The sequence below is a fragment of the Lates calcarifer genome, linkage group LG7_2 (genome assembly GCF_001640805.2).
Source record: "Lates calcarifer isolate ASB-BC8 linkage group LG7_2, TLL_Latcal_v3, whole genome shotgun sequence".
Lineage (NCBI taxonomy): Eukaryota > Metazoa > Chordata > Actinopteri > Centropomidae > Lates > Lates calcarifer.
In genome coordinates, this window is record NC_066854.1 from 1650809 (window position 1) to 1678801 (window position 27993).

Here is a 27993-nt window from a genome sequence, read left to right on the forward strand (position 1 = left end):
ATCATGAAGAAATTTATTTTGTTGTTGTTGTTGTTTTAATTTGCCGCAGCAAACATCAGCTACACCTACATATTATATGTAATATCAAAAAGATCTTTAAAAACCTTACATTTAATTTGAAATGCAACTAAACGGTAAGCATCGTTTTTTTTCGGTTGCGCATGAATGCAGCACAGGCTAACGTCCGCTCCCGCCGACAGGAAATTCAAACTGCCCCTTTGGCCCCGCCCCTCGAAAAGCTATAAATAAAACCAGCTTCACTTCCTCCCTTCAGTACTGCCTTCAGCTGCCGATACTTCAACGTCGGTGAGAAGGAGAAAAACAGTCAGACAAAATGGTGAGTATTTAAGTTAAAAACCCTTTTTAAAAATCGTACTCTGTGTTTTAGATCATTGGTTAAAGACTGTCTGTTGTTGCTGTTAAAAAAAATGCATTTTTTTTGTTTCAAATGCTGTTTTCCGGCCATTAAATGATACGCATTAAATGTAGAACAGCTCATATGTAGATTTAAAATTGCGTATAATCGTTTAAATGTCATTAAATAGACGTAAAGTCGTCTGTCTGTAATGATCCCGCCTGTGTGTGCGTAACGTTAATATGACGTGGAACGAGGCCAAAGTACTGGCGCAGTTTCAAAAAAATGGCCGACAAAATCCCCGTTAAATCGTTAAACTTATTCATCTTGTTAATTTAAAAGAAATAATAATTCAGATAGCTTGTAGAAGACCGCGTGGACCATGCGGCCGGTGTTCGTGCGGGAACTGAGAGTGAAACGGTTTTTTCCGAGTGTGAGCTGGTAGGCGCCATCAGATAACGCCCTGTCCGTGAATGTAACACAAAGGTAGTGCTTTGCAGGGAGTGAGCAGTGTGGGGGGGCAGAGAGGAGGACCTCCTCCTGCCGGTGTGGGGGGTTTACGTTCCTCCCTGTTTTTTTTAACTGATCAGCTGCTGTTCAGTCTCAGTTTGGAGGGAGGGGGGCAGAGTTAACCCCCCACAGGTCATGTGACTCAGCAGGTATGATTCATCAGGTCTGCACAAAGACTTCACCTGAGGCTCAGGACTGAATAAATGTTCCTCTAAACACCTGAAGTAGACACTGATGTTGATATTAAAGACCTTAAAATGTCCTTAAGTTATATATCAGCCATCCTTCTTTTTTTCTTTAATTGACTCTTAACTGAATCGGATGAAGACGTTTCTGTGCTGTGATGTTTCCTTGAATAAAAATAAAACCAGGGCGTATCATGGCGACAGGTTCAGGCTCTGAGGAGCTGATGTGTGATCTGGGTCAGTGTCTTCACTGCTTAGATGAAACTGAACAAACTAACAGAGACACAGTGTGAACTGGTTCATGGTGTCTGAGCCTCTGTTTTTTAACTGATCGTTGTTCCCTTGTGTTTCTGCAGCGTGAGTGTATTTCTATGCACGTCGGCCAGGCCGGCACCCAGATGGGCAATGCATGCTGGGAGCTGTATTGCCTGGAGCACGGCATCCAGCCGGACGGTCAGATGCCCAGCGACAAGACGATCGGAGGAGGAGACGACTCCTTCAACACCTTCTTCAGTGAGACTGGAGCTGGAAAACATGTTCCCAGAGCTGTGTTTGTGGACCTGGAGCCGACAGTCATCGGTAAACACTCACTTTACTCTAGTTTCACTATTTAATTTTTTCTAAGTAACTGTTTGGGGTTTTTTTCACTGAAAATACGACTAAACAGATTTTTGAAGCATCAGGATGAACCCGTTTTCTCGTTGCTCCTCAGATGAAGTTCGAACTGGAACCTACCGACAGCTCTTCCACCCTGAGCAGCTGATCACCGGGAAGGAAGACGCCGCCAACAACTACGCTCGTGGTCACTACACGGTCGGAAAGGAGATCATCGACCTGGTTCTGGACAGGACTCGTAAGCTGGTGAGTTCAAGTCCTCAGTGTTTTAATGTTTTAAACTGAGGAAGCACAGGAGTCATGTGACGTGACGACGTGTTAAAACCTCGATCTCTCCCGCAGGCCGACCAGTGCACAGGGCTCCAAGGTTTCCTCATCTTCCACTCCTTTGGAGGAGGAACCGGCTCTGGCTTCACCTCTCTGCTGATGGAGCGTCTCTCCGTCGACTACGGCAAAAAGTCCAAGCTGGAGTTTGCGGTTTACCCGGCTCCTCAGGTGTCCACGGCCGTGGTGGAGCCCTACAACTCCATCCTGACCACCCACACCACCCTGGAGCACTCGGACTGCGCCTTCATGGTGGACAACGAGGCCATCTACGACATCTGCCGCAGGAACCTGGACATCGAGCGTCCCACCTACACCAACCTCAACAGGCTGATTGGACAGATCGTCTCCTCCATCACCGCCTCCCTGCGCTTCGACGGCGCCCTGAACGTGGACCTGACGGAGTTCCAGACCAACCTGGTGCCCTACCCTCGCATCCACTTCCCTCTGGCCACCTACGCCCCTGTCATCTCTGCAGAGAAGGCCTATCACGAGCAGCTCTCTGTCGCTGACATCACCAACGCCTGCTTCGAGCCGGCCAATCAGATGGTGAAGTGCGACCCTCGTCACGGCAAGTACATGGCCTGCTGCCTCCTGTACCGCGGAGACGTGGTGCCCAAAGACGTCAACTCGGCCATCGCCACCATCAAGACGAAGCGCAGCATCCAGTTTGTGGACTGGTGTCCCACAGGCTTCAAGGTGGGCATCAACTACCAGCCTCCCACTGTGGTTCCTGGAGGAGACCTGGCCAAGGTGCAGAGGGCCGTGTGCATGCTGAGCAACACCACCGCCATCGCCGAGGCCTGGGCTCGACTGGACCACAAGTTCGACCTGATGTACGCCAAGAGGGCCTTCGTCCACTGGTACGTGGGAGAGGGGATGGAGGAGGGAGAGTTCTCGGAGGCCAGAGAGGACATGGCCGCCCTGGAGAAGGATTACGAAGAGGTGGGAACCGACAGCGTCGGGGAGGAGGACGAAGGAGAGGAGTACTAGATCGCTGAAACACCTGTTCATCGCTCCACTGGTCCCACAAAGACCAGCTCAACACCAAAGAGTGTTACTGCGACGCTGTCTGGACTCACTCCTTTCAGTTCTGCACATTCCAGTCGACCATCATGAGTTTCCTGCCTCATTTTACATTGATCCAAACTAATAAAGACCATGAAGTTTATTCTTTGTCCTGTGTTTACTCTTCAGCAGCAGATGAACTGGTCAGGCTTCTTCTTCATGGAGAAACTGGAAGCTTCAGTTCCAGCAGAAAAGTTAAAGACAGAGTTGTGTTAGTGTCAGGACCAGAGGTAAGAGAAAGTAAGAGTCAGGAAAAGACCAGAAAATGAGTCACTTTTGTTTGAATAAATGATTAAGATGAAAAATAAAGTAAATGAATTGATAGTTTCATGTCCAGCAGCAGGTAATCAGGTGGTGTTTTAGTATTTCTGTGAGGAAACTCAGATTTTTGTTGTTTCAGTTCAGGACTGAATGGACACCAGTTAATCTTCTCATGTCAGAGGAACCAGTGATTTATTTTTACTCCTTTTTAAATAGTTTCTACTGGACACAGCTCAGACTGTTTCATACAGGATTTAACTGTAATAACCCTTTAATTAGAAACAGTCTTGTTTCTGTCTCTAAAACTTCAGCCTGTGATTTTAAAATCAGATGAAGCTCTAATGACTGAACTGTTCTGGGAGCAGATTAAAGCTCCATTATGTTTCTGAGGTTTTAATCTCAGGAGCTGGGAGCTGATGTCTAAACTGTTTGTTGCCTAATTCTGGAGCAGGTTAAGTCCTGGAGCAGCAGCAGCAGCAGGGTCAGACAGTGCAGTGTTTCTGGAGTAAGCCCGCTGAGAATCATGGGAGAGAGCCGAGTGTTTTATTTCTGGGTCAGAACTCGAGGAACAAACTAAGGAGGGAACATGGATTTGTCTTTCTGTGGCATGATGGGAAGGTTCGAGGAGACGAGGCCCAACAGTCGCAGCCTGTTTGAGGTAAAGTCTTGAATGTTATTATCAGTATGTGACAACATTATGACAGGATTCCTACAGAGACAGAGCTTTTTATTAAAGAGTAATAACCAGAAATATCACTGTATATCACTACCAGACTCCATTGACAAAAACAGGAATTTTAACTGAGCAGAACTCAGGAGCTGCTGGAATATCACTGCTTCCATCTGTTAGTCTGTCTGTGTAACTGTGTGACTTTCAGTGGTGGAAGAAGTAATCAGATACTTTACTGAAGTAAAAGTACCACACAGTTACACAGACACACTAACAGGAGGCAACAGCTCCTGTGCATATATTAATAATAAAAATGTTAATTTAAAAAGCTGTAAAGGAGATTTATTAAGTGGAGAAAGTCACAGAAGTCAAGGGGAGTGATTGCAGCACTTAAACACGAAAAACGTTTATTTAGTCTCACATATACAAAATAGGTATAAGTGTCTCTGACCAGATAGCTTAGGGAGTAAGGTGAGTCCTCTGATGTTTGGAGGTTTTGTGTTCAGTTCTCAGGCCTAACAGTGAGTTTTGAAGCCCAGCATCCAAAGTAAACACTCAAGTAGTCGATGAGGTCCTGTTTGATTGTCTGGTCAGGTAGTACTGATGGTTAAAAGACTGACTCGCAATATTGAGGCTGTGAGTTCAATTCTTGCAAGACTCAATGAATTTTTGACGCCCAACACCTAAAGTGAAGACTTAAAGACTCTTAAGATCTATAGCTCAGCCATATCTGGCCAAGTAGCTCACAGTGTTAGAGTGCTGCACTGAAGTTTCAAGGTGCAGGGTTCAAATCTTGCTGAATTTTGAAATCAAACACAAGGACATAAGACTTAAGACCTCTAAAGAACAAACCTCAAGTGTCTCTGAGCTGGTAGCTTAGGGAGTAAGGTGACTGCTCTGAAGTTCAGAAGTTTTGGGTTCGAGCCTCAGAGGCTGCAGAGTTTTGAAACCCAGCATTCAAAGTAAACACTGAAAGGCTCAAATAAAGAGGGTTCAACTGTCTGAGAAGATAGCATAGACTGGTAGAACACTGCTTTGTGTTCATGAGGTTGTGAGTTCAATTCTTGGTTGAGGCAGTGAGTTTTTGAAGGCTGGTGAACAAAGGAAAGACTGAAAAACTTTTAAAAAATGAACCCCTTTGTCTGACCAAGTAGCTTGGTCAGTTAGAAGATGGACTGGAGTTAAGAGGTTGTGAGTTCAGTTCTTGTGTGAGTCAGTAGATTTTTGAGGTCCAACACACAAAGTGAAGTCTGAAAAGCACTGTGAGAGATGTTCCCAATGTGAAGGATGCTTGGTAGTGTGATGGATTTGTTTATGGCTGAAAGGTCATATGGGTCTGGGAGTGGCTAGTTCAAATCTACCCTGATACCAGTATCTGGAGCATGGGTTAGTGAAAGGGAGAATGTTTTGAAATATACTTTTGGAACTTTAAACATTTTTTTAGCTCTTCTACATGGAGCAACTATTGCTTAAAATATCCACATTCATCACATTCTCTGTGTTTTTGTCAGTGCAGTTTTTCCTCTGATAACTTGACAGTTACACCTTAACCTCAATTTTGGGCTGCGGTCCAAACCTGAATAAGACAATGGTTTTTGAAACAGTACAAAGATTATATCTGCAAAATGACTGAATATCAGCTGCTGGTAATTAAAGAATGACTGTGGCTTGATGAGGAGCAGCCCTTTAAACAGGCTGTTGGTTCAGATCCAAACATCTGACGTCCACAGATGTTTCAGTCCAAGAGAGTGGTTGCTGCACTGTCTCAGATTTAGTTTGTTCTTTGTCTATACGGTGTTTGATTCCCTGAAATAAGGCTTTTAAAAGCTTTGCAGGTACTGGAGGTGAGCATGGCAGAGGGCCATCAGCACCTGAGCTCATCAGCGCCCTCTGGTGGACACAGGCCCTGTATGTCAGTGCTCCTTCTGAAACCCTCTCAGAGCTGAGTTCAGACTCTCCCTCTTCTCCCTGAGACACACCCACTGGCTTTGGTTTGTGTTTCTGGATCAAACAACACCACACAAACACTTCTTCCCTCATGGCCTCAGCTACACTGCTGATTTTACTGATTACACGTCACTGTTAGTTTAAGTTTTCCTCATTGTTTTAAATAGAATCATTTGTTAATTGGTTTTGTTGTGTGCAACTGTGCAGCCTTGTTGTGAAGAGTAGAATTAGCGCCCTCTGGTGGACACAGGCCCTGTATGTCAGTGCTCCTTCTGAAACCCTCTCAGAGCTGAGTTCAGACTCTCCCTCTTCTCCCTGAGACACACCCACTGGCTTTGGTTTGTGTTTCTCCCTCAGCAGTAGCTTGACTCAGTGGCTTGAAGAGTTTCTGTGACTTCAAACCCCGCCCCCTGAACTCTGCACTGCCCAACTTGGTACAACCCAAGTCCCCTCTCCCTCCTCTCCCTCATCTCCCTTCTCCACCTCACCAAGCAATTGAGTTGGAAAAACTAAGGATTGATATTGTGCAGGTTCAAAGAGATGGTCAGGCAGTACAAACCTTTAATGGTTCAGTCATGTTGAGAACATGTTTGTCTTCCATCTTATCAGTTTTGGTGAAACTTTAGTTAAATCTAATGCTGTGATATGTTTTTAGCTCTTGATATTTTTTATTTTTACCCTCTCAAAGTCACCTTATCTGAGAAGCCATGTCTGGGCATTAACATCCTGACAAGTTTTATTCCTAGCTTCACCAAACTTTGTAAGATCGCTGTGTTGTCTCTCTGCCCTGTGTGCCTGTCACTTGCAGTGTGGCTGCTTTCTTTGCAGATACTGGAGGTGAGCATGGTCATGAGCACCTGAGCTCATCAGCGCCCTCTGGTGGACACAGGCCCTGTATGTCAGTGCTCCTTCTGAAACCCTCTCAGAGCTGAGTTCAGACTCTCCCTCTTCTCCCTGAGACACACCCACTGGCTTTGGTTTGTGTTTCTCCCTCAGCAGTAGCTTGACTCAGTGGCTTGAAGAGTTTCTGTGATTTCAAACCCCGCCCCCTGAACTCTGCACTGCCCAACTTGGTACAACCCAAGTCCCTCTCCCTCCTCTCCCTCCTCTCCTCCTCTCCCTCCTCCACCTCATCCAGCAATCCAGTTGGAAAAACTAAGGATTGATATTGTGCAGGTTCAAAGAGATGGTCAGGCAGTACAAACCTTTAATGGTTATTATATCTGCAAAATGACTGAATATCAGCTGCTGGTAATTAAAGAATGGCTGTGGATCTAATTCTTTTGTTGAGGCAACTAGTCCAGATTTATAAAACAGAATTTCATTGCTGATTTGAACCAAAATACAGTACATGAATCTGGCTTGAAGCCTAAACCCCACCAGTAAGACTGGAGTCTGAGAAATGACGCTCCAAAATACAGACTGAGAACCTCTTGACCTTTGTGACCCAGGGGCTTGATGAGGAGCAGCCCTTTAAACAGGCTGTTGGTTCAGATCCAAACATCTGACGTCCACAGATGTTTCAGTCCAAGAGAGTGGTTGCTGCACTGTCTCAGATTTAGTTTGTTCTTTGTCTATACGGTGTTTGATTCCCTGAAATAAGGCTTTTAAAAGCTTTGCAGATACTGGAGGTGAGCATGGCAGAGGGCCATCAGCACCTGAGCTCATCAGCGCCCTCTGGTGGACACAGGCCCTGTATGTCAGTGCTCCTTCTGAAACCCTCTCAGAGCTGAGTTCAGACTCTCCCTCTTCTCCCTGAGACACACCCACTGGCTTTGGTTTGTGTTTCTGGATCAAACAACACCACACAAACACTTCTTCCCTCATGGCCTCAGCTACACTGCTGATTTTACTGATTACACGTCACTGTTAGTTTAAGTTTTCCTCATTGTTTTAAATAGAATCATTTGTTAATTGGTTTTGTTGTGTGCAACTGTGCAGCCTTGTTGTGAAGAGTAGAATTAGCGCCCTCTGGTGGACACAGACCCTGTATGTCAGTGCTCCTTCTGAAACCCTCTCAGAGCTGAGTTCAGACTCTCCCTCTTCTCCCTGAGACACACCCACTGGCTTTGGTTTGTGTTTCTCCCTCAGCAGTAGCTTGACTCAGTGGCTTGAAGAGTTTCTGTGACTTCAAACCCCGCCCCCTGAACCTGCACTGCCCAACTTGGTACAGCCCAAGTCCCCTCTCCCTCCTCTCCCTCCTCTCCCTCCTCCACCTCACCAAGCAATTGAGTTGGAAAAACTAAGGATTGATATTGTGCAGGTACAAAGAGATGGTCAGGCAGTACAAACCTTTAATGGTTCAGTCATGTTGAGAACATGTTTGTCTTCCATCTTATCAGTTTTGGTGAAACTTTAGTTAAATCTAATGCTGTGATATGTTTTTAGCTCTTGATATTTTTTATTTTTACCCTCTCAAAGTCACCTTATCTGAGAAGCCATGTCTGGGCATTAACATCCTGACAAGTTTTATTCCTAGCTTCACCAAACTTTGTAAGATCGCTGTGTTGTCTCTCTGCCCTGTGTGCCTGTCACTTGCAGTGTGGCTGCTTTCTTTGCAGATACTGGAGGTGAGCATGGTCATGAGCACCTGAGCTCATCAGCGCCCTCTGGTGGACACAGGCCCTGTATGTCAGTGCTCCTTCTGAAACCCTCTCAGAGCTGAGTTCAGACTCTCCCTCTTCTCCCTGAGACACACCCACTGGCTTTGGTTTGTGTTTCTCCCTCAGCAGTAGCTTGACTCAGTGGCTTGAAGAGTTTCTGTGACTTCAAACCCCGCCCCCTGAACCTGCACTGCCCAACTTGGTACAGCCCAAGTCCCCTCTCCCTCCTCTCCCTCCTCTCCTCCTCTCCCTCCTCCACCTCATCCAGCAATCCAGTTGGAAAAACTAATGATTGATATTGTGCAGGTACAAAGAGATGGTCAGGCAGTACAAACCTTTAATGGTTATTATATCTGCAAAATGACTGAATATCAGCTGCTGGTAATTAAAGAATGGCTGTGGATCTAATTCTTTTGTTGAGGCAACTAGTCCAGATTTATAAAACAGAATTTCATTGCTGATTTGAACCAAAATACAGTACATGAATCTGGCTTGAAGCCTAAACCCCACCAGTAAGACTGGAGTCTGAGAAATGACGCTCCAAAATACAGACTGAGAACCTCTTGACCTTTGTGACCCAGGGGCTTGATGAGGAGCAGCCCTTTAAACAGGCTGTTGGTTCAGATCCAAACATCTGACGTCCACAGATGTTTCAGTCCAAGAGAGTGGTTGCTGCACTGTCTCAGATTTAGTTTGTTCTTTGTCTATACGGTGTTTGATTCCCTGAAATAAGGCTTTTAAAAGCTTTGCAGATACTGCAGGTGAGCATGGCAGAGGGCCATCAGCACCTGAGCTCATCAGCGCCCTCTGGTGGACACAGGCCCTGTATGTCAGTGCTCCTTCTGAAACCCTCTCAGAGCTGAGTTCAGACTCTCCCTCTTCTCCCTGAGACACACCCACTGGCTTTGGTTTGTGTTTCTCCCTCAGCAGTAGCTTGACTCAGTGGCTTGAAGAGTTTCTGTGACTTCAAACCCCGCCCCCTGAACTCTGCACTGCCCAACTTGGTACAACCCAAGTCCCCTCTCCCTCCTCTCCCTCCTCTCCCTCCTCCACCTCACCAAGCAATTGAGTTGGAAAAACTAAGGATTGATATTGTGCAGGTACAAAGAGATGGTCAGGCAGTACAAACCTTTAATGGTTCAGTCATGTTGAGAACATGTTTGTCTTCCATCTTATCAGTTTTGGTGAAACTTTAGTTAAATCTAATGCTGTGATATGTTTTTAGCTCTTGATATTTTTTATTTTTACCCTCTCAAAGTCACCTTATCTGAGAAGCCATGTCTGGGCATTAACATCCTGACAAGTTTTATTCCTAGCTTCACCAAACTTTGTAAGATCGCTGTGTTGTCTCTCTGCCCTGTGTGCCTGTCACTTGCAGTGTGGCTGCTTTCTTTGCAGATACTGGAGGTGAGCATGGTCATGAGCACCTGAGCTCATCAGCGCCCTCTGGTGGACACAGGCCCTGTATGTCAGTGCTCCTTCTGAAACCCTCTCAGAGCTGAGTTCAGACTCTCCCTCTTCTCCCTGAGACACACCCACTGGCTTTGGTTTGTGTTTCTCCCTCAGCAGTAGCTTGACTCAGTGGCTTGAAGAGTTTCTGTGACTTCAAACCCCGCCCCCTGAACTCTGCACTGCCCAACTTGGTACAACCCAAGTCCCTCTCCCTCCTCTCCCTCCTCCACCTCATCCAGCAATCCAGTTGGAAAAACTAAGGATTGATATTGTGCAGGTACAAAGAGATGGTCAGGCAGTACAAACCTTTAATGGTTATTATATCTGCAAAATGACTGAATATCAGCTGCTGGTAATTAAAGAATGGCTGTGGATCTAATTCTTTTGTTGAGGCAACTAGTCCAGATTTATAAAACAGAATTTCATTGCTGATTTGAACCAAAATACAGTACATGAATCTGGCTTGAAGCCTAAACCCCACCAGTAAGACTGGAGTCTGAGAAATGACGCTCCAAAATACAGACTGAGAACCTCTTGACCTTTGTGACCCAGGGGCTTGATGAGGAGCAGCCCTTTAAACAGGCTGTTGGTTCAGATCCAAACATCTGACGTCCACAGATGTTTCAATCCAAGAGAGTGGTTGCTGCACTGTCTCAGATTTAGTTTGTTCTTTGTCTATACGGTGTTTGATTTCCTGAAATAAGGCTTTTAAAAGCTTTGCAGATACTGGAGGTGAGCATGGCAGAGGGCCATCAGCACCTGAGCTCATCAGCGCCCTCTGGTGGACACAGGCCCTGTATGTCAGTGCTCCTTCTGAAACCCTCTCAGAGCTGAGTTCAGACTCTCCCTCTTCTCCCTGAGACACACCCACTGGCTTTGGTTTGTGTTTCTGGATCAAACAACACCACACAAACACTTCTTCCCTCATGGCCTCAGCTACACTGCTGATTTTACTGATTACACGTCACTGTTAGTTTAAGTTTTCCTCATTGTTTTAAATAGAATCATTTGTTAATTGGTTTTGTTGTGTGCAACTGTGCAGCCTTGTTGTGAAGAGTAGAATTAGTGCCCTCTGGTGGACACAGACCCTGTATGTCAGTGCTCCTTCTGAAACCCTCTCAGAGCTGAGTTCAGACTCTCCCTCTTCTCCCTGAGACAGTGATAATAGTACTAGGTCTTAATGTCCAAACATGGCTTCTCAGATAAGGTGTTTGTCAGGTTATAAAAACAGAATAATATCAAAGGCTGAAAACATGAAAACAAGGGCCGTGTACAGGCCTTGTTTTCTGGACCTGTTCATGTCAATGTCTGAACAAAATCAGAGATGGTGCTGCAGAAACCTTTTCTGATCTGATATGGAATGACCCCTCTGAAGTTCTTGGGTTTGAGTTGTGGTGGATTTTGATGAAGTCCAGGACCCTCTGTAAACTCCCAAAGGCTCCAGGAAATAAGTGTGAAGGGTCTGATGAGATAGCTGAACCTTTAGGTTCTGAGGATGTGGATTTGACTCAGTTGTGGGTCGTACAAGCAGAGATTTTTGAATCAAAGTCTGACAAAAGCCTCTGATCAACACGTCGCCTTATAGCTCACACCAACACTGAAGTTCAGAGTTATCGGTTCCTCTGGTTTTGAGGTCTTGGGTCAGAGGCTGCAGAGTTTTGATGCCCAGCACTCAAAGTAAACACTGAAAGGCTCAAAGAAATGTGTCTCAGCTGTCTGACAAGATGGCGCAGACTGGTAGAACACTGACTCATGTTCAAGAGTCGTGAGTTCAATTCTTGGTTGAGGCAGTGAGTTTTTGAAGGCTGGTGTGCAGATCACAGAGTGAAATGCTTGAAAAAAGGAGTTCAGGTGTCTCACCACATAGGTCAGTGGTTAAGGAGATGGACTGGGTCTCAAGAGTTGGTGAGTTCAATTCTTGCTTGCGTCAAAGAGTTTTTGAAGACTGGTGTGCAAAAGAAAGGCTGAAATGCTTAAAGAAAGAGTCCTCCACTGTCTGACAAGATGGCGCAGACTGGTAGAACATTGACTCATGTTCAAGAGTCGTGAGTTCAATTCTTGGTTGAGGCAGTGGGTTTTTGAAGGCTGGTGTGCAGATCACAGAGTGAAATGCTTGAAAAAAGAAGCTCAGGTGTCTCACCCTGTAGGTCAGTGGTTAAAGAGACGGACTGGGAATCAAGAGTTCGTGAGTTCAATTCTTGGTTGAGACAAAGAGTTTTTGAAGACTGGTGTGCAAAAGAAAGGCTGAAATGCTTAAAGAAAGAGTCCTCCACCGTCTGACAAGATGGCGCAGACTGGTAGAACACTGACTCATGTTCAAGAGTCGTGAGTTCAATTCTTGGTTGAGGCAGTGAGTTTTTGAAGGCTGGTGTGCAGATCACAGAGTGAAATGCTTGAAAAAAGAAGCTCAGGTGTCTCACCCTGTAGGTCAGTGGTTAAAGAGAAGGACTGGGAATCAAGAGTCGTGAGTTCAATTCTTGGTTGCGACAAAGAGTTTTTCACTTTCAACTGCCAAAATGAAGAAGCCAAATGCGCCACGAGCATTAGTCACATCAGATCCTCAGTGGTGCAGTGGATTTGTCTGCAGGCAAGAGGTTGTGATTGGGAACCAAGAGGTTGCAGGTTCAAGTCTTGGTTGAGACAAAGAGTTTTTCACTTTCAACAGCCAAAATGAAGATGTCAAATACGCCCGGAGCTCTGTTCATATCAGATGCACGGTGGTGCAGTGGGTTCGTCAGCGGCCGGATGGTCGACTGGTCTGGGAGAGGCCGGTTCGAATCCCCTTCACTGCCAGCGTCTGGGTTAGGGGGTAGCAGGAGAGGATAATTTAGTTCGGGGGGGGGAGGTAGCTGGGGGGGAGGGGCTAGATCAGGTGGGGGGGGCTAGGTAGGAGGAGCTAGAGGGGGGTGGGGCTAGGTAGGAGGAGCTAGAGGGGGGCGGGGCTAGGTAGGAGGAGCTAGAGGGGGCGGGGCAGGTAGGAGGGATTAGAGTAGGTAGGAGGAGTCAGGGGGAGGGGCAGGTAGGAGGGGCTAGAGTAGGTAGGAGGAGTCAGGGGGAGGGGCAGGTAGGAGGAGCTAGAGGGGGCGGGGCAGGGAGGAGGAGTCAGGGGGAGGGGCAGGGAGGAGGAGCTAGAGTAGGTAGGAGGAGTCAGGGGGAGGGGCAGGTAGGAGGAGCCAGAGGGGGGGTGGGGCAGGAGGAAGGGAGGGAGTGACTTATTGGTTTTATAGGACATGCTTGTGCGTACAAGGTGCTTTTGAAACTTTTTAGCCAGCAAGAACTGGAGCACATGGAACAAACATTTGGTAACTCTTACTTAAAATATCCACACATTTATCACATTTTCTGCATTTTTATTGTTGTTAGTGCAGTTTTACACTGTTAACTATTAACTTTAGCATTAGCTTTAACTTTAACATTAACTTTAACATTAACTTTAGCTTTAACATTAACATTAGCTTTAACTTTAGCATTAGCTTTAACTTTAGCATTAGCTTTAACTTTAGCATTAGCTTTAACTTTAACATTAACATTAGCTTTAACTTTAGCATTAGCTTTAACTTTAACATTAGCTTTAACGTTAGCATTAACATTAGCATTACCATGCTACAGCAGAACTAGCAACAACAAAAGGTGCAGAGATACACTTGTGAATGGATGCAACAAAGGTTAAATAACAAGGTCCAAACAAACAGCAGCGCAGACACGAGTGTATCTCCTCACCTCCCGTTTCTGAAAAACACAGAGAAGAAACAGATGTAGTTAGGTTAGGCTATGATTCTAGCAGGAGTTGAAATCTGCAAGGATTCTAGCATTAGTCAAAATCTGCAAAGTAAGCCAACAAAAGACTCACGTTTACACTTAAATTGAAAGATAACCATTTAATAACTGCACCGACAACAGTAAAAACGCAGAAAATGTGATAAATGCGTGGATATTTTAAGCGAGAGTTACCAAATGTTTGTACCACGTGCAGCAGTTCTCGCTGGCTCCGTCTGCGCGCGCCGGGTGTCAAAGAGGAAGTCGCTGTTTCCGGCGCGCCTTATATAGACGAGAGCGTGGGGGGAGGGGGGCAGTGCACTGGGGAGAGGAGGGGGGCGGCTGGACCTCACTCTGTGCAGGTCTCATGGGAATCGAATCCCGTTTCTGACACGTGTGTGATTCCCCCAAACAAAATGTCCCGTGAATAAATCACTATAAGATCGATGTTTTATTGTGTGAACTGCTGCGGACAACATATAAATCCACAGACGTTTGCAGAACAGTCAGTTTGTTTTATATTTGTGTTGCATTTAACACTTTGTCACGTATTTCTCTTGATTCAAACGACACTCGGAGGTTGTCGCTCAAATCTGACAAAGTGTCTGACTGGACTGTACCAAGTCAAGTAGAGAACAGAGGGGGGTTTCAGGTGATCTCCACCTTAGTTTGTGTTGAGCTGCCGAAGGCTCTGTGTTTCTTGTAATACTCTGACTGACTTCATCCCCACTTTAAAGTCTTTGACCGTTTCATGAACACACCACGCTTGCTCATGGTTTGAATTGTTGGGTCTCCTTATAAATATTATAATATAAAGAGCACGGTGTAAACCTGCTCTGTGTGTACAGCGCCTCGAGATGACGTCTGTTATGATTTGACGCTGTATAAATAAATATTGACTTGACATCATCAGAGAAATCAGAAGAAAGCTGCAGCTGTTCTCAATTAAAAATGATTGCTATGAGTTTATGGGCCAACTTTTCTTTGAGCGTCTCCTGCTCCACAGCCTGAAAGTTAAAAAATAAAATAAAAGAACCCCCCACCCCTCTTCCCTCTTCCCCCTCCCGTGCAACCCCCACCCCGCACCCCCGCACCCCTAACCCTAACCCTAACCACAATCTCAGTTTATATAACGCCAGATCACAACAAAAGTTATGTGAGGGTTGGAATGATTAAATCAGATTCAGTTGTGATGGTCAGAATGTTTTATTTGAATGAAAACCTGCTGAGAAACGATCTTTATGATGAAATATTCCTGTTCCCTCTCTGTTGCTTCAACCCGCTCCATACAACACTCTGGTGTCACGGCGCTGACAGGTGTTTGTTCAACTTAGTCAAACTCTGCTTTTCGTTTGCGCCCCCTAGTGTTTCATCTTTACATTGCTATCAGTAAGGTTAGGTAGGATATGGGTTTAATTCATTTTATTGACCCTGAAAGCAAATATCTTTAGTAAAAATCCTTGAACAATAATGTGGCGCTATGATGGCTCTAACGGTGATCCTGCCGGAGTTTCCTGTGGTTTCAGGTGGATTAAGAATGATTTTACGCTCCCCGGCCGCTCTGACAAATGTTACACGTGTTTATTAGGGTATTTACGGTCAGAAATCCTGTTGTGTGTTTGTGTGTGGGAGGGGACTCGAGGAAATCCGAGCATGCGCTGTATTGACTGTCATTTGGAACGGATCGATAGTCAATCTGACACGTTGTTGTTTTCATGTCTTATTGTGAAACGTTGTCATAATATTCTGTCAACGTTTGAATAAAGTTTAAAAATGATCAATGTGATTTTATGGCAAATTTAAGGAGGCACGCAGAATCATATTCTTTATTTTCACTGTTTTACAGCAGGGAGTATTATGGACTTAATAAAAACAGATGTATGTACAAAAATAAAGTGACAGATCCCGTCTAAACCCGACTTCAGCTCCATTTGGACTGGATCTTTTTTAGAGGAGGTGGGCTAGTTTAACAATACCTGGCCCACCCACCCATACCTGCAGTAATCACAGCATATACATTTATTCACATATTTTTATTCTAAGTATGCAGAATTAGCTGCGATCATCTCCTGTCTGCAGTGAACCCATGGGCGTACAGACAGCTGTCACTGGATCACTGTGATACTGAAGAAAAGTTACAAACAAGTTCCAAAAGCAAGTTCTGCACAAACACAAGTGTCTTTTTTCTGACTTCTTAGCAGAGTTATGGAGGTTACATTACAGAAGACCACAGTGAAGATTTAAGTCCCCACCTCCTCCCGTACAGTTAATCCCGTCCAAATGGGGCTTTAGTCTCTGCATTAAACAAAGACATGAAGAGTACACTGGTAACAAGAGGATGAGGAGCTGATCTTTAGTTCTGGTCAGGAAAGTCTGCGCTCATCTGAGAAGAAGAGAAAAGGACAGGTTGTTAGGTACAAAGACACAAAGTAAAGTGACTCCAGCTCTAATGTAAATCCAGAGTATTGTTCTAAGAATGAAGGGGATCTTTCTGCATGAATTTTATGTTAACAAGTGAATTTCATGCAACAGACACGTAAAGAAATACAATACATGACCGAGGCGCTTTAGATTTGTCCTAAATTCATTCTGCATGCATGTCAAATATTTTCTCTACTGCTGTTTGTATTTCAAGCTTTAATAAGTGTCAAAAATAAAACAAACACTTGTGTTGGAGGAGGGAGAGCCACAGCTGTTAGTGTAGTAAAGTATAGTTGAGTTAAACTGCAGCGGTTTAGCAGGGGAACAGATTGAAGCGGCGTCTACCTGAACGTCAAACTCTCCAAATCCAATCAGATTGCTGGTCTGGAGGCCGAGCAGGAAGAGAAATACAAAAAAACAAAAGACAGACGGCGAGATTTACAGCTGAGAAGACAGAGATCAGACTGAGCAGGAAAAACAAATGACTGCTGCTTCAGGAACTCTGAACACAGTCAACTCTACAGTTTGAGTATGAAGAGGCAGAGAGGATGCGGTTTCCAGTTTTCTGTGCGTTCCTCAAGACGTTGCTCACTCAAAGTTAAATAATGAAAACATGAGCGGTTCTGTTAACAACCACCAAGTAACAGAAAAGTATCAATCGTAGTATCGATACGCCTCCACCGACCAGTCCTGCTGCAGTTAATAAGACTGTGAATTCTTGAATTGTGGCCGTAAATGTGTTTGGTGCTGTCACGGTGACCTTTGGCCTTTTGACCACCTGCATGTAATCAGTTCATCTTTGAGTCCAACTGAATATTTGTATTAAATTTGTATTAAAATTCCCTCGAGGCCTTACTGAGATATCGTGCTCAAAGTAAAGGGACGGCTGCCCATTAATTGAATTTTGCCGGCACGAGTGAGAAACAGCTTCCCATAAACACAGCTCAGTCTCAGAAGATTTACAATGACCCAACAAATGGAGGATTTGGGAGAAATCCGAGTGTGAAAACTGTGGATGGTTCTGTCAGCGAGCCGTGCAGAGTTTAAAGCAGCAGTGTTGGATCCAGGTGAAGGTGATGGCTCCCTCTCTGCTGCTCTCACTGAACCTGAGCAGGAAGCACAGCCTTCTCCCTCTCCTCTCCTACTGATGAAGCCCATGATGGAGCTGCGACACAGGGCAGAGGTTTATGGTCAAATCTCACACTCACCACTGTGTCTGCTGCAGGAGAACCAGAGTGGCACTCACCCGTTGTTCCAGATGGAGAGGAGGTGTCGTTTAATCCTTCAATCCTCAGCCTGTCTTCCACACTTACTAACCATCATTATCACTTTCTTCTTGTTCTTTCAGGCCAAAGAGCTGCAGACTCTTCACAACCTCCGCAAACTCTTCGTTCTGGACCTCACCACACGGGTTAAGAAGGTACATCACCTTCCTCTGCTTGCTTGGTTCTGTTAAGCATCATCTCTCTGAAAATGCCAGTTTAACACTGAACCTGTGCTCTGACTATTGTTGTTAGAGTGCAGAGATGGACTGTGAGGAAGGGCTTGGCAACATCGCCCAGAAACAGAAGATCTCATTCCTGGAGAATAACTTGGAGCAGCTCACAAAAGTCCACAAGCAGGTAAAGTACCTAACATATACTATATACAGCATATGTAACATTAATACAAAATAAGCTGACGTTCTGTGAAGGAGACTAGTATTTTTCTTTTTTCTCAGCCAGTGATGGAAGAAGTCAAAATAGCAATACAGTAAAATAAAAATACACCTACTTCAATGAAAGCATTCTCTGCATAATTTACTATAAGCATCAAAAGTTTCAATGGAAATACTCAGGTAGGTACCTCAAAATTGTTCTTAAGTACAATTTGTTAAATTGTTCTTATTTTTACCCTCTCAAAGTCACCTTATCTGAGAAGCCATGTCTGGGCATTAACATCCTGACAAGTTTTATTCCTAGCTTCACCAAACTTTGTAAGATCGCTGTGTTGTCTCTCTGCCCTGTGTGCCTGTCACTTGCAGTGTGGCTGCTTTCTTTGCAGATACTGGAGGTGAGCATGGTCATGAGCACCTGAGCTCATCAGCGCCCTCTGGTGGACACAGGCCCTGTATGTCAGTGCTCCTTCTGAAACCCTCTCAGAGCTGAGTTCAGACTCTCCCTCTTCTCCCTGAGACACACCCACTGGCTTTGGTTTGTGTTTCTCCCTCAGCAGTAGCTTGACTCAGTGGCTTGAAGAGTTTCTGTGACTTCAAACCCCGCCCCCTGAACTCTGCACTGCCCAACTTGGTACAACCCAAGTCCCCTCTCCCTCCTCCACCTCACCAAGCAATTGAGTTGGAAAAACTAAGGATTGATATTGTGCAGGTACAAAGAGATGGTCAGGCAGTACAAACCTTTAATGGTTCAGTCATGTTGAGAACATGTTTGTCTTCCATCTTATCAGTTTTGGTGAAACTTTAGTTAAATCTAATGCTGTGATATGTTTTTAGCTCTTGATATTTTTTATTTTTACCCTCTCAAAGTCACCTTATCTGAGAAGCCATGTCTGGGCATTAACATCCTGACAAGTTTTATTCCTAGCTTCACCAAACTTTGTAAGATCGCTGTGTTGTCTCTCTGCCCTGTGTGCCTGTCACTTGCAGTGTGGCTGCTTTCTTTGCAGATACTGGAGGTGAGCATGGTCATGAGCACCTGAGCTCATCAGCGCCCTCTGGTGGACACAGGCCCTGTATGTCAGTGCTCCTTCTGAAACCCTCTCAGAGCTGAGTTCAGACTCTCCCTCTTCTCCCTGAGACACACCCACTGGCTTTGGTTTGTGTTTCTCCCTCAGCAGTAGCTTGACTCAGTGGCTTGAAGAGTTTCTGTGACTTCAAACCCCGCCCCCTGAACTCTGCACTGCCCAACTTGGTACAACCCAAGTCCCCTCTCCCTCCTCTCCCTCCTCCACCTCATCCAGCAATCCAGTTGGAAAAACTAAGGATTGATATTGTGCAGGTACAAAGAGATGGTCAGGCAGTACAAACCTTTAACGGTTATTATATCTGCAAAATGACTGAATATCAGCTGCTGGTAATTAAAGAATGGCTGTGGATCTAATTCTTTTGTTGAGGCAACTAGTCCAGATTTATAAAACAGAATTTCATTGCTGATTTGAACCAAAATACAGTACATGAATCTAGCTTGAAGCCTAAACCCCACCAGTAAGACTGGAGTCTGAGAAATGACGCTCCAAAATACAGACTGAGAACCTCTTGACCTTTGTGACCCAGGGGCTTGATGAGGAGCAGCCCTTTAAACAGGCTGTTGGTTCAGATCCAAACATCTGACGTCCACAGATGTTTCAGTCCAAGAGAGTGGTTGCTGCACTGTCTCAGATTTAGTTTGTTCTTTGTCTATACGGTGTTTGATTCCCTGAAATAAGGCTTTTAAAAGCTTTGCAGGTACTGGAGGTGAGCATGGCAGAGGGCCATCAGCACCTGAGCTCATCAGCGCCCTCTGGTGGACACAGGCCCTGTATGTCAGTGCTCCTTCTGAAACCCTCTCAGAGCTGAGTTCAGACTCTCCCTCTTCTCCCTGAGACACACCCACTGGCTTTGGTTTGTGTTTCTCCCTCAGCAGTAGCTTGACTCAGTGGCTTGAAGAGTTTCTGTGACTTCAAACCCCGCCCCCTGAACTCTGCACTGCCCAACTTGGTACAACCCAAGTCCCCTCTCCCTCCTCCACCTCACCAAGCAATTGAGTTGGAAAAACTAAGGATTGATATTGTGCAGGTACAAAGAGATGGTCAGGCAGTACAAACCTTTAATGGTTCAGTCATGTTGAGAACATGTTTGTCTTCCATCTTATCAGTTTTGGTGAAACTTTAGTTAAATCTAATGCTGTGATATGTTTTTAGCTCTTGATATTTTTTATTTTTACCCTCTCAAAGTCACCTTATCTGAGAAGCCATGTCTGGGCATTAACATCCTGACAAGTTTTATTCCTAGCTTCACCAAACTTTGTAAGATCGCTGTGTTGTCTCTCTGCCCTGTGTGCCTGTCACTTGCAGTGTGGCTGCTTTCTTTGCAGATACTGGAGGTGAGCATGGTCATGAGCACCTGAGCTCATCAGCGCCCTCTGGTGGACACAGGCCCTGTATGTCAGTGCTCCTTCTGAAACCCTCTCAGAGCTGAGTTCAGACTCTCCCTCTTCTCCCTGAGACACACCCACTGGCTTTGGTTTGTGTTTCTCCCTCAGCAGTAGCTTGACTCAGTGGCTTGAAGAGTTTCTGTGACTTCAAACCCCGCCCCCTGAACTCTGCACTGCCCAACTTGGTACAACCCAAGTCCCTCTCCCTCCTCTCCCTCCTCTCCTCCTCTCCCTCCTCCACCTCATCCAGCAATCCAGTTGGAAAAACTAAGGATTGATATTGTGCAGGTTCAAAGAGATGGTCAGGCAGTACAAACCTTTAATGGTTATTATATCTGCAAAATGACTGAATATCAGCTGCTGGTAATTAAAGAATGGCTGTGGATCTAATTCTTTTGTTGAGGCAACTAGTCCAGATTTATAAAACAGAATTTCATTGCTGATTTGAACCAAAATACAGTACATGAATCTGGCTTGAAGCCTAAACCCCACCAGTAAGACTGGAGTCTGAGAAATGACGCTCCAAAATACAGACTGAGAACCTCTTGACCTTTGTGACCCAGGGGCTTGATGAGGAGCAGCCCTTTAAACAGGCTGTTGGTTCAGATCCAAACATCTGACGTCCACAGATGTTTCAATCCAAGAGAGTGGTTGCTGCACTGTCTCAGATTTAGTTTGTTCTTTGTCTATACGGTGTTTGATTTCCTGAAATAAGGCTTTTAAAAGCTTTGCAGATACTGGAGGTGAGCATGGCAGAGGGCCATCAGCACCTGAGCTCATCAGCGCCCTCTGGTGGACACAGGCCCTGTATGTCAGTGCTCCTTCTGAAACCCTCTCAGAGCTGAGTTCAGACTCTCCCTCTTCTCCCTGAGACACACCCACTGGCTTTGGTTTGTGTTTCTGGATCAAACAACACCACACAAACACTTCTTCCCTCATGGCCTCAGCTACACTGCTGATTTTACTGATTACACGTCACTGTTAGTTTAAGTTTTCCTCATTGTTTTAAATAGAATCATTTGTTAATTGGTTTTGTTGTGTGCAACTGTGCAGCCTTGTTGTGAAGAGTAGAATTAGCGCCCTCTGGTGGACACAGACCCTGTATGTCAGTGCTCCTTCTGAAACCCTCTCAGAGCTGAGTTCAGACTCTCCCTCTTCTCCCTGAGACAGTGATAATAGTACTAGGTCTTAATGTCCAAACATGGCTTCTCAGATAAGGTGTTTGTCAGGTTATAAAAACAGAATAATATCAAAGGCTGAAAACATGAAAACAAGGGCCGTGTACAGGCCTTGTTTTCTGGACCTGTTCATGTCAATGTCTGAACAAAATCAGAGATGGTGCTGCAGAAACCTTTTCTGATCTGATATGGAATGACCCCTCTGAAGTTCTTGGGTTTGAGTTGTGGTGGATTTTGATGAAGTCCAGGACCCTCTGTAAACTCCCAAAGGCTCCAGGAAATAAGTGTGAAGGGTCTGATGAGATAGCTGAACCTTTAGGTTCTGAGGATGTGGATTTGACTCAGTTGTGGGTCGTACAAGCAGAGATTTTTGAATCAAAGTCTGACAAAAGCCTCTGATCAACACGTCGCCTTATAGCTCACACCAACACTGAAGTTCAGAGTTATCGGTTCCTCTGGTTTTGAGGTCTTGGGTCAGAGGCTGCAGAGTTTTGATGCCCAGCACTCAAAGTAAACACTGAAAGGCTCAAAGAAATGTGTCTCAGCTGTCTGACAAGATGGCGCAGACTGGTAGAACACTGACTCATGTTCAAGAGTCGTGAGTTCAATTCTTGGTTGAGGCAGTGAGTTTTTGAAGGCTGGTGTGCAGATCACAGAGTGAAATGCTTGAAAAAAGGAGTTCAGGTGTCTCACCACATAGGTCAGTGGTTAAGGAGATGGACTGGGTCTCAAGAGTTGGTGAGTTCAATTCTTGGTTGAGGCAGTGAATTTTTGAAGGCCGGTGTGCAAAAGAAAGGCTGAAATGCTTAAAGAAAGAGTCCTCCACTGTCTGACAAGATGGCGCAGACTGGTAGAACATTGACTCATGTTCAAGAGTCGTGAGTTCAATTCTTGGTTGAGGCAGTGAGTTTTTGAAGGCTGGTGTGCAGATCACAGAGTGAAATGCTTGAAAAAAGAAGCTCAGCTGTCTCACCCCGTAGGTCAGTGGTTAAAGAGACGGACTGGGAATCAAGAGTTCGTGAGTTCAATTCTTGTTTGAGACAAAGAGTTTTTGAAGACTGGTGTGCAAAAGAAAGGCTGAAATGCTTAAAGAAAGAGTCCTCCACCGTCTGACAAGATGGCGCAGACTGGTAGAACATTGACTCATGTTCAAGAGTCGTGAGTTCAATTCTTGGTTGAGGCAGTGAGTTTTTGAAGGCTGGTGTGCAGATCACAGAGTGAAATGCTTGAAAAAAGAAGCTCAGGTGTCTCACCCTGTAGGTCAGTGGTTAAAGAGACGGACTGGGAATCAAGAGTCGTGAGTTCAATTCTTGGTTGCGACAAAGAGTTTTTCACTTTCAACTGCCAAAATGAAGAAGCCAAATGCGCCACGAGCATTAGTCACATCAGATCCTCAGTGGTGCAGTGGATTTGTCTGCAGGCAAGAGGTTGTGATTGGGAACCAAGAGGTTGCAGGTTCAAGTCTTGGTTGAGACAAAGAGTTTTTCACTTTCAACAGCCAAAATGAAGATGTCAAATACGCCCGGAGCTCTGTTCATATCAGATGCACGGTGGTGCAGTGGGTTCGTCAGCGGCCGGATGGTCGACTGGTCTGGGAGAGGCCGGTTCGAATCCCCTTCACTGCCAGCGTCTGGGTTAGGGGGTAGCAGGAGAGGATAATTTAGTTCGGGGGGGGGAGGTAGCTGGGGGGGAGGGGCTAGATCAGGTGGGCGGGGCTAGGTAGGAGGAGCTAGAGGGGGGTGGGGCTAGGTAGGAGGAGCTAGAGGGGGGCGGGGCAGGTAGGAGGGGCTAGAGTAGGTAGGAGGAGTCAGGGGGAGGGGCAGGTAGGAGGAGCTAGAGGGGGGCGGGGCAGGTAGGAGGAGTCAGGGGGAGGGGCAGGTAGGAGGAGCTAGAGTAGGTAGGAGGAGTCAGGGGGAGGGGCAGGTAGGAGGAGTCAGGGGGAGGGGCAGGTAGGAGGAGCTAGAGTAGGTAGGAGGAGTCAGGGGGAGGGGCAGGTAGGAGGAGCTAGAGTAGGTAGGAGGAGTCAGGGGGAGGGGCAGGTAGGAGGAGCCAGAGGGGGGGTGGGGCAGGAGGAAGGAAGGAAGGGAGGGAGTGACTTATTGGTTTTATAGGACATGCTTGTGCGTACAAGGTGCTTTTGAAACTTTTTAGCCAGCAAGAACTGGAGCACATGGAACAAACATTTGGTAACTCTTACTTAAAATATCCACACATTTATCACATTTTCTGCATTTTTATTGTTGTTAGTGCAGTTTTACACTGTTAACTATTAACTTTAGCATTAGCTTTAACTTTAACATTAACTTTAACATTAACTTTAGCTTTAACTTTAGCATTAGCTTTAACTTTAGCATTAGCTTTAACTTTAGCATTAGCTTTAACTTTAGCATTAGCTTTAACTTTAGCATTAACATTAGCTTTAACTTTAGCATTAGCTTTAACTTTAACATTAACATTAGCTTTAACTTTAGCATTAGCTTTAACGTTAGCATTAACATTAGCATTACCATGCTACAGCAGAACTAGCAGCAACAAAAGGTGCAGAGATACACTTGTGAATGGATGCAACAAAGGTTAAATAACAAGGTCCAAACAAACAGCAGCGCAGACACGAGTGTATCTCCTCACCTCCCGTTTCTGAAAAACACAGAGAAGAAACAGATGTAGTTAGGTTAGGCTATGATTCTAGCAGGAGTTGAAATCTGCAAGGATTCTAGCATTAGTCAAAATCTGCAAAGTAAGCCAACAAAAGACTCACGTTTACACTTAAATTGAAAGATAACCATTTAATAACTGCACCGACAACAGTAAAAACGCAGAAAATGTGATAAATGCGTGGATATTTTAAGCGAGAGTTACCAAATGTTTGTACCACGTGCAGCAGTTCTCGCTGGCTCCGTCTGCGCGCGCCGGGTGTCAAAGAGGAAGTCGCTGTTTCCGGCGCGCCTTATATAGACGAGAGCGTGGGGGGAGGGGGGCAGTGCACTGGGGAGAGGAGGGGGGCGGCTGGACCTCACTCTGTGCAGGTCTCATGGGAATCGAATCCCGTTTCTGACACGTGTGTGATTCCCCCAAACAAAATGTCCCGTGAATAAATCACTATAAGATCGATGTTTTATTGTGTGAACTGCTGCGGACAACATATAAATCCACAGACGTTTGCAGAACAGTCAGTTTGTTTTATATTTGTGTTGCATTTAACACTTTGTCACGTATTTCTCTTGATTCAAACGACACTCGGAGGTTGTCGCTCAAATCTGACAAAGTGTCTGACTGGACTGTACCAAGTCGAGTAGAGAACAGAGGGGGGTTTCAGGTGATCTCCACCTTAGTTTGTGTTGAGCTGCCGAAGGCTCTGTGTTTCTTGTAATACTCTGACTGACTTCATCCCCACTTTAAAGTCTTTGACCGTTTCATGAACACACCACGCTTGCTCATGGTTTGAATTGTTGGGTCTCCTTATAAATATTATAATATAAAGAGCACGGTGTAAACCTGCTCTGTGTGTACAGCGCCTCGAGATGACGTCTGTTATGATTTGACGCTGTATAAATAAATATTGACTTGACATCATCAGAGAAATCAGAAGAAAGCTGCAGCTGTTCTCAATTAAAAATGATTGCTATGAGTTTATGGGCCAACTTTTCTTTGAGCGTCTCCTGCTCCACAGCCTGAAAGTTAAAAAATAAAATAAAAGAACCCCCCACCCCTCTTCCCTCTTCCCCCTCCCGTGCAACCCCCACCCCGCACCCCCGCACCCCTAACCCTAACCCTAACCACAATCTCAGTTTATATAACGCCAGATCACAACAAAAGTTATGTGAGGGTTGGAATGATTAAATCAGATTCAGCTGTGATGGTCAGAATGTTTTATTTGAATGAAAACGTGCTGAGAAACGATCTTTATGATGAAATATTCCTGTTCCCTCTCTGTTGCTTCAACCCGCTCCATACAACACTCTGGTGTCACGGCGCTGACAGGTGTTTGTTCAACTTAGTGAAACTCTGCTTTTCGTTTGCGCCCCCTAGTGTTTCATCTTTACATTGCTATCAGTAAGGTTAGGTAGGATATGGGTTTAATTCATTTTATTGACCCTGAAAGCGAATATCTTCAGTAAAAATCCTTGAACAATAATGTGGCGCTATGATGGCTCTAACGGTGATCCTGCAGGAGTTTCCTGTGGTTTCAGGTGGATTAAGAATGATTTTACGCTCCCCGGCCGCTCTGACAAATGTTACACGTGTTTATTAGGGTATTTACGGTCAGAAATCCTGTTGTGTGTTTGTGTGTGGGAGGGGACTCGAGGAAATCCGAGCATGCGCTGTATTGACTGTCATTTGGAACGGATCGATAGTCAATCTGACACGTTGTTGTCTTCATGTCTTATTGTGAAACGTTGTCATAATATTCTGTCAACGTTTGAATAAAGTTTAAAAATGATCAATGTGATTTTATGGCAAATTTAAGGAGGCACGCAGAATCATATTCTTTATTTTCACTGTTTTACAGCAGGGAGTATTATGGACTTAATAAAAACAGATGTATGTACAAAAATAAAGTGACAGATCCCGTCTAAACCCGACTTCAGCTCCATTTGGACTGGATCTTTTTTAGAGGAGGTGGGCTAGTTTAACAATACCTGGCCCACCCACCCATACCTGCAGTAATCACAGCATATACATTTATTCACATATTTTTATTCTAAGTATGCAGAATTAGCTGCGATCATCTCCTGTCTGCAGTGAACCCATGGGCGTACAGACAGCTGTCACTGGATCACTTTTTTATGTTCATGTGTTCTTCCCAACTGTTTTAATGCGTTGTTCCTGTCAACTGTTAGAAAAAAAAATTTTTTTTCAGGGTCCGAGTTGCAACATGGCCCGAGTTTCATACCTACCCCACAATCGACCTTCCCTGGGCAGTACCGGGTGGGTGCTGGGTCCAGTCGCAAATTTTTTGATATGTGTTTTATTAATTAATAAAATTTGAAAAAAAATGAAAAGGGGTGTGGTTTAGTGTGTGTAATTACATGCAATTTTTGTATAGAAAACAATAGAAATTTTGGAGGAAAAATTTTATTCTTAAGTGTTACATTGAAAAAATCAAAATCTCAAAAATTTGAATGAAAAAATTTAAAAAATGTCAATGGGAAAAAAAACAGAAAAAAAAATAAAAATGGGGCACCCCTATAGGCTCATGTGCCCCAGTTCAGCTAAGAGTATTATTCCCATGCTCATCTACACTGTCCTATCTGAGTAAAGGGCTGGGCCAAAGCGTGTCCCATCCCTTTACTCTCATTCCTCTGCTATCTCTTCCTAACAGGAAACACAATACACACACAATTTATTGTCACACAATAAAAACACATACAAAACAGTGAACAACAGTCAAAAATGTCATAATACAGTAAAGCATAACAAACAATCATAAACACTCAAATACTGTCATAGTAGAGTACAGCAGGAAAAACACTTAAATAATGTCATAAACTAGTAAGGCATGGAAAACAGTTAAAAATACTCAATGTCACAGTAGAGTTGAGTCGGGTTGATTTCAGTGGGAGGAGGGTCAGTCGGAGACAGAAGTGATTCTGGATGAAAGAAAACAACAGTATTTAGATGGACAGACTGACAACATGATACTAAGACAACTACTGATGAGCTTGGACACTTAAAGATCACCTGTGGCAGTAAATTTTGAGGCTATACAAACAAATGCAAACACTAAAAGAAAAGGAAAAGGGACTGCGACTTGTAATCTTACCTGAAGCAGACAAAGTGTGAACGCCTGTCCAACCGCTCTTGACTCCCTGGCGTTATGGGATATGCGACAGCACTGGTGGCGTTTCAGAGACCTGTATGTAGGGTGTTATGAAACAGAGAAAACTTAATTAATAAGAGACAAGAAGAAGACTAATTATATTCTCTTTGACTAATAAATTTTGAAGTTTCTATTTTGTTCTAAATGACAGGGTCAGACTACAAAGAATAAACACTGACCTTCTGGAAACATCTTCATGTCTGTCTCTTCTCTCTTGTGATTTAATGGTTGAAGTTTGAATTCTGTGGAGAAAAACACAACAAACATTCATATAAAGATGTAACTTTTAACACATCAACATAAAAGCGTTTCTGGATATTGAACACTTGATGGAAGTAAAGGACACTAAATTCTTCTTGTTCTGGATTCATCAGTTAAATTTGTTTTCTACACAAACACAGAAGAAGCTGCTCATATTCACACAAAAGCAGTGGATGGAAATGTTTGTTTCTCCATCGTAAGATAAATTTAAACTACATTTGGTCAAGAGACGCAGACAAAATGAGAGACAGATAACCAAGATGATATATAATTTAATGTCTGTGCTCTGTGTTGGACAGGTGATGAAGCTGTTTGTGAATTACCTGGAGGCCTCTGTCCTGGTCTAAACAATTCCTTCATTGTTCAAAGACTCTCTGATCGTGGACGTGAAGTGGAGACACCTGGAGGACATACAGAGAGAAACATGCAAAGCAAA

At 44.7% G+C, this 27993-nt stretch overlaps 3 protein-coding genes and 1 long non-coding RNA gene across 8 annotated transcripts in view; 2 read left to right on the plus strand and 2 right to left on the minus strand.

Annotated features, from left to right (window-relative positions):
- Nucleotides 1-213: 213 nt before the first annotated feature.
- Nucleotides 214-3160, plus strand: LOC108873085 (tubulin alpha chain). Its single transcript, XM_018661208.2, has 4 exons — nt 214-337; nt 1407-1629; nt 1763-1911; nt 2008-3160. The coding sequence occupies exons 1-4, from the start codon at nt 335-337 to the stop codon at nt 2980-2982; spliced, it is 1350 nt and encodes a 449-aa protein (XP_018516724.1). The 5' UTR covers nt 214-334; the 3' UTR covers nt 2983-3160.
- Nucleotides 3161-3302: 142 nt separating this feature from the next.
- LOC127139144 (kinesin-1 heavy chain-like) lies at nt 3303-27988 on the plus strand. Of its 4 annotated transcripts, XM_051066086.1 has the most exons (4): nt 3303-3976; nt 17516-17587; nt 17685-17789; nt 26337-26551. In XM_051066086.1, exons 1-4 carry the CDS (start codon nt 3905-3907, stop codon nt 26463-26465), a joined length of 378 nt encoding a protein of 125 aa, XP_050922043.1. In that variant the 5' UTR covers nt 3303-3904; the 3' UTR covers nt 26466-26551. The 4 variants fall into 4 exon arrangements, with proteins under 4 accessions (XP_050922043.1, XP_050922041.1, XP_050922040.1 ...); XM_051066084.1 differs by lacking the exons at nt 3303-3976; nt 26337-26551 and adding an exon at nt 27857-27988 and having other exon boundaries at nt 17183-17587; XM_051066083.1 differs by lacking the exon at nt 3303-3976 and having other exon boundaries at nt 17183-17587; nt 26337-26548.
- On the minus strand, nt 13705-17493 carry LOC108873111 (uncharacterized). 2 transcript variants are annotated; one of them, XR_007809124.1, is made up of 3 exons: nt 16513-16651; nt 13942-16129; nt 13705-13719 (listed from the first exon to the last, which is right to left on the minus strand). It is a non-coding gene; the product is annotated as an uncharacterized LOC108873111 (long non-coding RNA). The 2 variants fall into 2 exon arrangements; XR_007809123.1 differs by lacking the exon at nt 13705-13719 and adding an exon at nt 17414-17493 and having other exon boundaries at nt 15545-16129; nt 16513-17332.
- Nucleotides 26566-27993, minus strand: part of LOC108873107 (SLAIN motif-containing protein 1) — a 148277-nt gene continuing 146849 nt past the window's right edge. Inside the window, exons 16-19 of the transcript XR_007809122.1 lie at nt 27881-27958; nt 27476-27538; nt 27240-27330; nt 26566-27066 (exon numbers count right to left, since the gene is read on the minus strand). The gene's annotated coding sequence lies outside the window, so the exon portion shown is untranslated. The remainder of the gene's footprint in view (nt 27067-27239; nt 27331-27475; nt 27539-27880; nt 27959-27993) is intronic.

Coding starts and splice junctions, on each gene's coding strand:
- LOC127139144 (XM_051066083.1), top strand. CDS start 17,183: ATGGTTCTGTCAGCGAGCCGTGCAGAGTTTAAAGCAGCAGTGTTGGAT. Junction 17,588..17,684: donor TCACCACACGGGTTAAGAAG/GTACATCACCTT, acceptor TATTGTTGTTAG/AGTGCAGAGATGGACTGTGA. Junction 17,790..26,336: donor TCACAAAAGTCCACAAGCAG/GTAAAGTACCTA, acceptor ATTTTTTTTCAG/GGTCCGAGTTGCAACATGGC.
- LOC108873085 (XM_018661208.2), top strand. Junction 1,630..1,762: donor CCTGGAGCCGACAGTCATCG/GTAAACACTCAC, acceptor GTTGCTCCTCAG/ATGAAGTTCGAACTGGAACC. Junction 1,912..2,007: donor TGGACAGGACTCGTAAGCTG/GTGAGTTCAAGT, acceptor TCTCTCCCGCAG/GCCGACCAGTGCACAGGGCT.